This window comes from Diceros bicornis, chromosome 5 (genome assembly GCF_020826845.1).
Source record: "Diceros bicornis minor isolate mBicDic1 chromosome 5, mDicBic1.mat.cur, whole genome shotgun sequence".
NCBI lineage: Eukaryota > Metazoa > Chordata > Mammalia > Perissodactyla > Rhinocerotidae > Diceros > Diceros bicornis.
The window spans coordinates 44,967,913-44,980,991 of NC_080744.1; the positions used below are offsets into that span (position 1 = coordinate 44,967,913).

Here is a 13,079-nt window from a genome sequence, read left to right on the forward strand (position 1 = left end):
AAATTTCTTATTGGTGAAAGAGAACTCTGCTGTCTTTAATGAATAAAACAAGGGACTGACTCAAATATGCTAAATTTTCTTCTACAGGTTGTACATTTGGCAACTTTAGAAGTTAAGAGACCCAGGATAATTAAATTCAGGAGACTATTTAGCCTCCAGAATGGCCCCTCCAATCCCACATCCATGCAAGAACACAAAGCCAAGGGGTACACTAAAAAAAGAAGAGACTGTTTTATTGTGACATTTATGACATAGACCCCTTGTTGACAAGAATGACCGAGGGTAATCTTGGCATATTGCACAGGTGGGATGAAGGATGCACTGGTGATCCTCTGGCTGCTGAGGCTGTTTCCTGGTCCTCCCAGACCTCCATACATGTGTGGGCCAGTCACAGAAATTTCATTACCACTTGGTGTATACATTTAACAAGTCTTTGGTCTTAATAAGCACCATTACAAACCCTCACATTAAGGGCATTATTATTCTAGTTTATAAATGTTTCAATGATAAAAAATAGCACGATTACAGTATACACACACTTAATTTACATGTAATGTATTATACTCATAACTGAGATAAGCTACTGAACTAACTTTGGTTGATTGAAATTAATGAAGTATTTGAACTGAATACTTGTAATTTGGTTTCTAAGTTGTGTAAATATTACAGTGCATTTATAAGTCTAGTTTGAGAATTTACTAGCACCAAATAGATATTATAAATGGCCAACCTAGTACTTGTATTTGGAGAAGCAAAGTTTAAAAATTTGAAAAAATAGAACAGTCCATTAATCGAAAGCACATTCCTGTACGTCTGCTAGAAGGAAGGCACGTCAGCATGAATGGCCAACTCCCAATGGAAAGACATGTCCCAGTTTTCAAGAATCAACACATATACCAAGGTAGCTTAGCTACACACATAAGAAGCCTGAGAAAGTGGTTGTTTTGAACTAGGGTAGTCACCTGTACCTTGCTTTTGTAATACAAGAATAGTGCTTATTTATAGAAATTTATGTGGTGAAAGATTGTACCTATGATATGAAGATTCTGATTGGGGGAAAAATTCAGTTCTACCTATCTATCTTTGTTTTTTAATTATTTGGTCTCTGGATGGTGAATTAATGAAGCAAAATCTGAATTTTCATCTTCAGATTATCACCCAGTTCACCACTGAGGTAGTCTTTGTCATATTTATCTTCTAGCTGATTGAGTTCTTTCTTTTTATAAAGTGGAGTACTACTGATTTGTAATGAATAGGTTCCAGCCACTGGCTTCTTCTTTGTGAAGTGGAGGTAGCTGATCCCTTCCTTTTGGTTAATTTTAAAGAAACCATTTTCATTTCCAGATTCAATCAAGTATCTGTTGTGATTCGTCAGAGTCGTAAGGGCCGGAAGGAGTTCTAGGATTCGGACCTTGTTACTGATGTGGGAAATATTGAAAGCGAACATGGCTGTCTTCTCAACATCCCAACTGGCAAGACTCACATTGGCTTCTATCTCAGGCTGATCCTGGAAAGACACATGGCGGTGTGTTAAATAAAACGTAAATATGTCACTTATTTTCCATATTAAAGAAAAAGTGACTTGAATCCCACACCAATACAACTTTCTTCTCATGTTGTATATACTATGTTTAAAAGGCATATTCATAAAACACTTTGTTTAAACCACAAACGTGCTAAATTGGCACATATTCATAATACTAAAAAAATATTAAACTTATATCAAGAAGAAAGTCAAGTTGAAATCACTTGTATTTAGAAGTCTTTTAATGCAGTGGGTCTCAAAGTGTGGTCCCTGGACCAGCAGCCTCAGCATCACCTGGGAATCTGTTAGAAATGCAAATTCTCAGTGCCACCTGAGACCCACTAAATCAGAAACGCTGGGGGTGTCTAACAGCAATCGTTTTAACAATCCTTCCAGATGATTCAGATGCACATTCAAGTTTGAGAACCACTGTTTTAATAGGTTATTTTCTTTCCAAAGACTTATCTAATTTCCCCAACCGCAGTGGATGGGTTGTAGCACCAATGCTAAGAGCCAGTCTATTTCAATTTTGTTCACTGACGCAAAAACCATCCCCTCCGAAGGACACACCTATGAACCTACTTCCTGACTCTGATGATCTGCTAATATGCAATGCTTTTCACCTGGCTTCTTGCTTGACTCTCTGGGACCACATGTACTGGATTCTCCGGGCCTGGAGCCAGAGGTCTGGGTGGATATCTGTACATTTCTGAGTTGACTGAAAGGCTGCAGCAGCCGTAGGCAAAGAAAACCAGGCTGCCTGAGCTCCATGTTGTTTTTGTCTAGAATCCAAGTTCCCTCACTCTCCACATGGCTCTTTTCAGTAGAGGAGCCTCTAGCTTTCAGAACTTGGCATCCCTGTGTAGGGAGCACTATGTCACTTTACTATGCTGCCCACTTGCTGTCCTGGATCTCAGACCTTGTCCTTTCAGCAGACTCTGGGTGGGTGTTTGACTTTCTTTTTGGCGAGACAGAGGAAATGAGCAAGTATGCGAAAACCTTTGAATGGCCACTCCCTAAAAACAGCAAGAAACTCCAGAGCACCCCACAGACGCTGGTAAAAATGCAGCCTAGAGCTCAGGGAATGTCTGGATTTTCTCCCCAGGGAGCTTTTTCACACTTTGGAGCATCCTTGGAGGAAACCGCAGGCATCTGGATAGCCTTTCCGCAATAGGAGACATCAGGAGAAACGAGCTTCTGACCCACCTTGATGTTGGAGACATCTGTTTCGTTTGTGCTTCTCCGTTTCCTGCCCCGTTTGGGGTAGCCGTTAATCTTACACTCATAACAAGCCTCCGGGGAGAGTGAATTGTCATCCATTTCACTGCTGGCAGGTGGCTCTGTGCCGCCTCGGGCCATGCCCATTCCAGAAACACAGTGCCTGCAATAGAAGGGGAGCATAGACGGTTTTCATTAGAAGTAGGAGATAAGGGAAGAGGTATGCGAGTTCTGGTGAAGCCTGGACCCTGCCTGGTGACCTGTAGCCCTTGATTATCTATCCATTGGATGATTGGCTGCTTCTGAGAACCACACTGAAGTCCTCTGTGTTTGCCCTCTAATTCCAGTTCCCTGAGTTTATTGATTTCTTTCTACTATCTCTGAAGGCCCTGTTTTGCATATTTATTTGCATATTATTTGCCCGTTCATTTCCTAATGTGGCAGGCATTTTGCTGTACTTATACTGGGGAGGGGACTTGGAGTAGAAACAAGAGAACAACAGGGGATGAAGGAGACCATGTGACTTGGGAGGTTGAAAAAAAAGGCCTTCATTTTATGAAACAGGCTCCCCAGAAGTGAGAAAGGTGTAAGACATCACTGTTCAGTTCCCTGCCCTCTTCCCTCTTAACTGATACCATCAATGCCACCTCTACTTCCCCCACCACCACGGTCACCACCCTTCATGACTCCAGCTTCTCAGCAACCTCTCCTATTATGTGACCTCTCATTTTGGCTGAAGCTACTGAGGATTGGAAGAAAGCTCTAGGTGAGAACTGAGGTTGATTTAGAAATACATTGTGAAGATATGCAATGTATAAAATACATGCATCAGAGCTTGCCCAACTGTGGGAAATTGTTTCAAGTCATTCAAAACCACTAGGGCCATTGGCTCAGACTCATGTGAGGCTGGATAAACAAACCCATGCCCAAGAGAGAACGAGTTCAGCTGTTTTTCTTTGCCTTTCAGTTATGAAAGCCAAGTTATGGAGGGAGGATGCGTGTTTCACAGGGACCTTGTTTTGTTATTCTGCTTACTATTTCTTAGGCTACTAGGAATGTATTTACCAGGCTCCTCTTTCAAAATGTGTTGAAATATCTCAATGATCCTAAGAGAATCTTTATTTGCAGGCAGGGTCCACTCCAGTCATTCACAAAGAAGCCAAAACTGTTATAAATGGGTAGATTTCTACTAATGGGTCATAACACAGACCAAATATTATTTACCTCTTTATCTGTCATAGCTGGCCTACTCTTTATAACCCATTTTCCTTTATGCCCTTAAGATTCAAAATACAACACCAATGAGCAGAATATATTTTGCATTTTGCAGCAATTTACGAGTTCCTACTATTTTTTGCAATCCTGCCAGAGCCCAACACATTTCCTTTTCTCTTCCTTTATTTCATAACATGAAATGTGTAGAAACAATAAAATGGATGAAATGATAAATGCTCATCTTGTGTGTGTGCATACATTCACATGATGATTAAATTATGGGAAGGCAAACCCCGAACTTGCAGGCTTTGGTTCCTTTCTCAGAACTCCTTTCCAATATTGTCATACCCCGGGAACACCACTTACAAGAAGTGTGACTACAAAGTCCCACTGGCCAGAAGCCAGTTTGGAGTGTCACAGTTTTTGCTGGGAAAATGGTTCTGGCATTAACTTATAAAGAATGAGTCTACTGAGAGCCAGACACAAACATCTGGGAATTCGTGTCCTCCTGCTGGCATTCTGTTTGCTTCCCATGAAACATTCTTTTACCTTCAAGTTTATACAGACCCAAAACAAATCACTTGACGTTTGTGTGTCAAGAAATCAAAGACTGCTAAATTAATAATTTGATATATACATGTATGTGTATGTTATGGACTATGTAACTTTGTGTGTGTGGGGTGTATGTGTGTGAGGGGGACTATATGTGTGTACACATATTTAATGTCTGTGTGTTCCTAATTAAAAAGTTAAAATTTAAGATCCTTCACAGGATAACCAAAACTAGATGGACATTCAAGTCCCGATTAATTCAGGAGAGAAAAAGACCTAAACTTTGAAAACTTACCACTGAGCTTTTCAAACACTGAGTAAAATAAAAAATATGTCTTCCCCGCCCCAATTCTTACACATATACTATGGTAAAGTACTCTACCTGGAAAAGATAATAATTACTTTAACTTTCATTTTTAATGCTCTTTTGGTAATTTGGAATGTAAATATAAGTCCGAAATGTAAAACATACTTTAAAACTGTAAAAGACCCCATAAAAGGTATCTTTCTGATTTATCCTAACAGGAGCCAAACGAAAAGCCATTTTAAGTCGAGAGAATCCTGCTGTCCCAGGAGAAGGGTGGATCAGCAACGTGCACCGTGAGGCCAGTTCTGTCATGGGTCGCCCCTGTATTTCTCGAGAAATGAATCACTTTCCACAAGATGTGAAGATCAAGAGGATGAGATAGAGAAGCCCTACATCGAGGGATGGACAATGTAGTTTCACTATTTTGTTTGACGTTCGTTCTATGAATTTCCGGAAATCTAGATGTCTCCTTTCAAATAAAATAACCTAAAACCTTTGCAGAGCTAACTGGAATTAACTCAAGGATTATAAAAAGTATGGTTCTAACCTCTACTAGGACAGGTCATTGTGAGTTAAATATACTTAATTATACTATGAATGAGAGAGCCTCCAACCAGGACCATGAATAGCAGCGCCTACCCTTGGCCTATTCGGAAGTAACCGGGTGGGCAGGCACACAGGTAGCCGCCCTCAGTATTGGAACAGCCGTAACTGCAGGGGGCCTGCGAAGAGCCACATTCGTTGATGTCCTGGCATCCTCCGCTGAACTGCTCGTACTGGAAGCCGGCGGGACACATGCACTTGTAGCTCCCCAGGGTGTTGTGACAGGAGGCTCCTCCGCAAATGTGAGCACTGAGGCATTCGTTTTCATCTGCAGGGAAAACCAGAAGACACCACATATGTGACACTGGCCAGAGGTTTCTATTGAGGAGTCTGGGTCAGGCCACTTGCCGCTGGCGAGCTGGTTCTCAGCTAGACTCTGAGTCTAGGAAAGTAAGGGAGGCAAAAGTGGCTGAGGTGGGGAGAGGAATAAGAGAGAAAGACGTGGAAACAGATGTGGTCCATTGCCATGTGGTGAGCAAATGTGGCTGATGAGGTCCAATGCTCCAGGCAGAGCGCATCAGAGGATGGTATTCCGAGCACCCACAGACTCCAGTTCTCATCTGAAGCCAACACCTGTATGTTCTGCTCCATATGAGCATCCTGTGAAGAATGCAGAGCTGGCTTGCAGCGAAGGGTGAGGGGTCAGGGTGGGAGGGAAGGAATCATGTAGTTCTCTGTGCAATGGGACGACTATCTCCAAAGCAGGGAACAACCATATTCCTAGAGGCTCCTTCCCCAGTCCACCTTTTCCAGGATGTGCAGGGCTGGCAAGGGCTGACATCCTGCAGGAAGTGTCTGCCCCACTTGGACTTCCTTTTCAAAAATCTCCAAAAGCCCCCAGGTGCTTGTCCTGGGGATGAATAGTGCCTTCTGGTATGTCTGCTCCCATCTCTGAATGGGCCCCCCTTATCCAAACCAGCCTCCTGCCCAGAGTGTCTGGGCCATGTCTAAAGCTACGTATGGCTGGAAGAGATTCAGTGCAGACTTCATGAGCAATAACTGGGGAAAACCCACAAGAGAGACAGATGCTGCAGGACCGGATACCCACAGGGACCTGCCAAGTCTGATGGTAATCAAGACAAAGAAATCTAACTTTTAAAAATCAACTCAAAGAAAGAAAATCTCGAGTTTCTCATTATTTCTAACTTATACTTTTTTGAAATCTCCAATGTATTTTCATAGTCCTCAATTTGTAGGTTGGAAGCTTGTTGCTAAGACATTTCTTAATTGCTGCAGCCCATTTGGAGGCATATGCTCATCTGAATGCAGGTGGATTGGCCTTCTCACTTAGCAAATAATTCCAATGGAAGGGCGGGGGGGAAGGTAATTAATATTTATTAGATGCCTACTGCATGACAGATGAGATACTGGGCACTTCATATTCATTTACTTAACCATCCTAACAATCTGGGAGGTAGGTATTATAATCCCTGTTTCAGATGAAGAAAGTGAGGCTCAGAAAGCCCCTCTGAGATCTCCCAGCAGAGCCACAGGGCAGAGATGCACATTCAGGGCTGTCTGACTGCAAATGCCACGTGCTTTCCTTTATACCACAATGTCTCCCAAGAGACTCACCTCCATTTAAACTGGTACTTCCTTTCTCCTTTAATTAGTTTTACCTTATTTGCTAAAGTAGATTCGTTTATAAAGAACAAAATTGTTTCTAAGAAAATATCTGTTTTTCAAATTAGGAAAACAGGTGGATAAAAATGGTGGGGGCAGGGTGCTTGATATATCTATTCTATTCATATCTCCTTCCTTCCTTGCTTCTTTCCTCCCCTCCCTCTCTCCTTCCCTCCTTCTTTCCTGTGTGTGGTTACAGGAAGAAGAAGGAGTAAGATACACAATAAGAAAGCCATTTGCTGAGCTGCCTGCTACAACTTGGTACCTAGCTAGGGTCTGTTTGAGGATACTTTACATCCAGGGACTCTCAAGTACCCACCCAAGGTCACTTGGGGTCCAGGGTTCCTAGAACAGAAATAATTAAATCTGCCCTTGTCTGTTTTCTTTTCCTCTTATTTTAAAAGAGAGATGAGGTGTGTGATAGATACCAATGGAGACCATGGGCATCAAAGAGTGAATGAACTGAGGGTATTTACTTTGGTGGAAAGAATATCTCTGGGCTGGACATCTTTTTCTTGCCCCTCCATGTCCATCTCCAGACTTTCCACCTGCTCTTGGCCCCAGGAGGCTGACCTGTATGGAGCATCGACAGCTCCTCTCCCTTGTCCTGTGCTTTTGGTTGGCCTCAGCTGTCTGTTTCCTGCTGGGACTCTGACTGAAGAAACCTCTAAGGCATGGGTATACGTGGGCAAAGATATGTCAACATAGAGCTTAGATTTATTCTGTTTTATTCTAACGGGCAGAAATAGGACCAACGGTCAGAAGTTAGAGGGAGGAAAAGTTCATTCTCTATAAAAAAGACATTTCTAAGAATTAAAGTTTTCTATACACAGATTGGGCTATCTTGGGAGAAAAGGAGTGTCCTACAACGTGGTATTCAAGTCAAACTTGGATGACCAGGGAGGCTGAAGAAGGATTTATATATTAGGAATGAAGTCAGACTAGATAATCTCTAAGGTTCTTTTGAACTTGGAGCATCTATCTGTGCTGCCATAAATATATATTCCAGTCAAGAACTCTCCCCCTTCTCCTTTCACATTCTTTTCTATTTTATTTTACTTTTTGTTCCTTCCTGCGAATCTAATAAAGTTTAAATTAAACTTGCTTATCTGGGTTGGAGAGGTGGGGTGGAGTAGAACACGGCTTAAGATAAGAAATTGGCAAATGTTCCATGTTTACAGCTTGCAAATAGTCTGTTTGTGCACTCACCCTTTTTATCAATATACAAACACCACAATTTCTTTAACATGTTTTGCACTTTTCCTGACCTTTTTCATCCCGTGCACCCTGGAGCAAATGGCTCCACAAAGAATTTTTCTACACTCCAGAATCTTTATTTTATTCTTTCAGTTGGTACTTAATTTGGTGAGAGTTTTGTTCTTTTTATAAAAAGAGACAATTTTAATATTATTGAAACAGCATTGGAGTCTCCAAAAAATACTCCTTAAAAGCAGATTGAAACCTGTCCACTCCATCCTCTAAAATCAAATGTTTCAGCATTAGGTCTGCATAGTGCACATTAGCTGTGGTGGTAAGGGAGAACCACTAGGAGAATTCCAAAATGTATGATGGGCTTCCTCTTACTAACTTTCTCTAGGTCAAAATGGGTCAATTCCAACTGCAAGCTGGAAGTTTGATATTTTTTAGAAAGCAATGAAATCCAGTGCCCCTGACCCCAAACCCATCCATCTTCTAAGAATGAACTTCTGGCTGCCTAGGAGTGAGGATCCAGAGAGGGCTGGACCAAGAGATCTGCTCTGCTTTGCATGGCCCTCGGGAAGCCATTTTGGCCCAAAGCAATGCTCCTTCTGGATAACTACAATTCCTAAGAATTATGAGCCCCGTTTGGAGTGATATCTTTTGGCCATCAAAAACACCCAAATCTTTTCCTGCTTCTTCCTGACTTACTCTTCTTGAACTCCCAACCAGAAGATGATCTTCATGGGGCCAAAGTAGAATCTCCAGGCAACTAGGGCATGACCCTGCCATCTCTACTATCCCCAGACTGAAGGCAGGAAGAAGAGGGTAAGGCCCAGGAGTGGGATACCTCATCTCTTTTTTACTGTTCCCCACAGCTCCAATTGCACTCAAGGAACCTATATAATAAGGGCAGACAGGCTTATATACTGGGTATTGAATCAACAAAGTTCACTCTGGAAGTTCTGTGAATAGTGTCAGAAACTGGTGATTAAAACCCAAGACCTCACTGAGCTGATAACGAACAAATGCACTCGTACTAAGACCAGACAGCTAGTAAGCAAGTCGTGCAGTCTAAAGTCCTCTAACACTGGGGTCGTTTTAGCCAACCCTACTTCACTTCTGCAAAATTGTGTCTTGTAAAGGATCAAACAAGACGAGAAGTGAGACACAATTTTGATAAATAAAAACACACCAATTGTGTCTTCATTTGGAGTAAGGTGAAGCAGCGCAATGCAGAGCAGCCACCCAGGAAGCAGTAATTCTTTGTGTCTTTGCTAAGGAGGGCTCTGTACCGAAGAGTGTGAACAGGCACCTGAACACCGAGCTTGCAGTGGTGCTCTGTAGATACTTGCTTGATGAAAAAACGAGCGAACATCCATGCTTCAAACGTAGCCCTAAATCAGGAAGTTAAGAGCCCTGGGTTCTAGTTCCAGGCATGTCACAAAGGAATCGGTAAGGACAGATTACCTTTCCTCCCTTGGCTTCTGGTTCTTCCTCAGGAAAACAAAGAGCTTGGGCTAGTTGGATCTGGGGTCGCCCTACACTCACAGTGTTTGGATTCTCTGATGAGCATTGAGAGTTATTTTCCCATGACATTGTGGAATCAAAAATGACATAATTTCAATTTAATGGGAGAATCTGTGGGTCTCCCTTAATTTTTAAAAGAACTTAGCAATCCTGAAAAAACTTGCTCTGTCTGCTGCTTGTACTCTGCCACAAAGATGTGTATTGCTGAATGGAACCACTTCTGCGTCTTCCAGCCAAAAGTCACTCGTAACAGCTTCTGGCTGGCTGAAATTTTTCAGTCAGAAGTAGGATTTTGCTAGTCCCCGTGTGACAAGAACTCACATGTGGGCCGATGAATAGCAATGCAACCGAAGGCCAGGGGGATATTGGGAGTTAAGGAATTCTAGGGGCATTTCAAATGCCCTCAAAGTACCCTTTATCATTATTTATTTCTTGGTTTGCTATTTTGCAAAGGCTATAACTTCCCTGTGGTTTCCACCAGGTTAGGGCAATTTTAAACGAGTATTTGTTGCTTCAATGATAAGTTTCAAGTTTTCAGAAAGAAAGCAGTATCTTGACTCATAGGAGCTTATAGCAATTCATCTTGTTAACAAGGAAAAACTACTTGCCAACACACTGGTTCCATTGGTAGTGCTGGAGATAGCCTTGGGGGCAGCTGCACCTGTAGCCCCCAATGATGTTCTGGCAGCCGTGCTGGCAGCGATGGTTTCCTTCACACTCATCCACATCTGAAAAAGAAGGTAGACTTGTCTTTAAGCCACATCAACACTTGTCTCAGAGGTGTTCTCTGAAGCAAAACTTATATGCACGCTAAATGAAAGGCAGTTGTAATAAGACATCTGACCCCTAAAAAATTATTCTACCACCAAAAACTTCAAGAATATCTACTCTGGAGCTTTTGGTAAGTCCAAGGAGAAAAGCACTCAGACAGCCCTGGGAAAGTCTACAAATGAAAATGATGAAGAAATTAATGCAAGGCACAGGAGTACTCTGTGGGATAGCTGTGTAAATTATTTGTATTTGCTTATTTGTGCCAGAATTAGAAACCAAAAGATGTTAATACAAAAAGAAAATTCTAAAAAAATAATCTAAACTTTTAATTGCATATTATCAGGAGAGTTATTCCTCATGTATTTAATCCACCTTGGGGGAATCTTTTTACGACTCTGGATCCAATGACCAGAAAATTCATGAATCAAATTTGGGAATCTAGCTATTTTCTTGACTGGGTCATTCCTTATTAAAATTAATAACTGAGCAGAAAAAGCCTTGATATACCCAGGAAAGGCATTTGTTATAGATACAATCATGCAAACCAGGCAAAATATTTCCCATCTTCAGTTGAGTGTCCCCGCTATGCTCAGTTCTGATACCTCACAGAGACGATAATGAAGGTGTTGAGAGTCACACAGGCCACCTCACAAGGATCCACCAGCAAGCTGAGGGCTCTACTCACCTTCACAGCTGGCACCACTCTGATCAAGTGAGAATCCTCGCTGGCATTCACAGGTGAAGCTTCCAGGAGTATTCTGGCAAATGCCCCTAGACCCGCACAGGTTGATGTCAGAGGTACATTCATTGTTATCTGTAAGAAGCAGTGGGGGAAAAGAGGGTGTTAAAATTCCCTGAAGTTCTCTTTGTGTTGTTTAAAAGGAAGAGACAGGGATGGTGCACTTAGAAAAGGCCAAATAAGGCCAATAACTTTTCACAGACATGTGCGCACATGCACACTCACACATACACATCTCACATTTTTTTGAGAATTTGTTTTCTGATTCCAACAGCAGAAGAACTGGCCAACAATCCCTTAAAGGAATAGCTATATTCCCTATAGGGTTTTTACTCTCCCACTTACCAATGCAGGAAGTGTGGTGTTGGGTGAATCCAGGAGGACACTTACACGCGAAGCTGCCAATGGTGTTAACACACAGGAACTGGCAGTTGTGCTGCTTAGTTGCACACTCGTCAAGATCTGGAAGAGAATGCAAGACAGGCATTGGAGTCGACCCGACAGCACAAGAGCCTAGATGCCACCCCAGGAAGCAGCTCTGAGTTTTCCTTTCTATGTCTCAAAAGACCCTGGCCAGAACAGAGCCACAGCAAATGGCTAGGAGGAACCCAGGACATAAGGATTTGAAAGATAAAACGTAGTCTCAATTTAAACCAAAAAAATGTGGCTCTTTGGAGGATCAAAAGAAAACCCAATTCTCTTTAGCTAGAGGAATGTAGGAATTTCTCAACAAAGGAATTTCAAAAAAATTATAAAATTTTAAATAAATTATAAAATGAAGTAAAAGATTAAGTATTCTCAAAAACTTCCAGAGCCTTGAAAAGATTTATTCAAGTTGAAATATAAAAAGAAATGTTGAGGCTGGAAATTAATTTGTTCACTTAGTTCTTTTCTGTTTGCTGTTTTTAATCTGCTCAAATGAGATAGTCAATCAAACCAAACCAACCCAAACCGACTTCTTTGTTTAGAGATTCTCCTTTGGATAAGACAAAATTGAGCAATCAGGAAGGAAACAAGGAAAAGAAAAACTCATTCTGATAAGCTAATAGCACTTTTAAAAACCGCCTACAGTATTTATCCAAATTATTTTCCACGTCTCAATAAAATCGTCTGTCTTGACCAGGTCTCTTTCCTCATTGCCAGAACTTCTAGGCTCATTCTCAACTCCATTGCTAACTAAAAACATCAAGAGAGACAAGCATGTGCCAGCTTTTAGTTGAATTTTAATAAAAAAAAAATCTTTGTGAACCAACCTTCCTTCCTCCCTCCCTTGCTGCCTTCCTTCTTTCCTTCCTCCCTCCCTCCCTTCCTCTCTTCCTTCCTCCTTCTCTTCCTTTGTGATAACCTTCTTTTATCACTGCACACCGCTTGGAGCTGCAGATCAGTGCCAGGTCCTGGCTAGGGTAATATCTGGAATGGGTCTAAACTGAAAGAACTCTCTCATAATTCTCCCAGTGCTGACTTCTCTTAAAATGGAGCCAACTGTGTTCTCTTTCCACTGCTGGGAGGTTGCTGTTTCTGCTTTTCTGGTTTCTGCATTATTCACAGCTGGGTGCCTCCTGCCAGCAGGGTGGCCTCCCCTCTCTACGCCCCAAGGGGCCTTGCTAGAGCACCATCACAAGTTTGCTGAAGCTTACCTGCAAACAGGTAAGGAGACAACTCAGGGATTTCTTACCACACTAGTTTATAACTACAACACATCAAGAACAGCAACACTTGCTGTTCTCACCTCCAAGAACATCTTTTCTCCTCTTCTCTCCTCTTATCTGGACCCTACCCATCCCTCAGGGAGGAAGTGC

General features: G+C 42.0%; 1 protein-coding gene across 1 annotated transcript in view; it reads right to left on the bottom strand.

Annotated features, from left to right (window-relative positions):
- Nucleotides 1–230: 230 nt before the first annotated feature.
- The window catches only part of FBN1 (fibrillin 1), a 227,559-nt gene continuing 214,710 nt past the window's right edge, over nucleotides 231–13,079 (bottom strand). The window contains exons 60-65 of the mRNA XM_058541525.1: nucleotides 11,626–11,742; nucleotides 11,227–11,355; nucleotides 10,379–10,498; nucleotides 5,457–5,688; nucleotides 2,732–2,906; nucleotides 231–1,507 (exon numbers count right to left, since the gene is read on the bottom strand). Coding sequence (XP_058397508.1) covers nucleotides 1,118–1,507; nucleotides 2,732–2,906; nucleotides 5,457–5,688; nucleotides 10,379–10,498; nucleotides 11,227–11,355; nucleotides 11,626–11,742 — 1,163 coding nt within the window. The 3' untranslated portion in view covers nucleotides 231–1,117. The remainder of the gene's footprint in view (nucleotides 1,508–2,731; nucleotides 2,907–5,456; nucleotides 5,689–10,378; nucleotides 10,499–11,226; nucleotides 11,356–11,625; nucleotides 11,743–13,079) is intronic.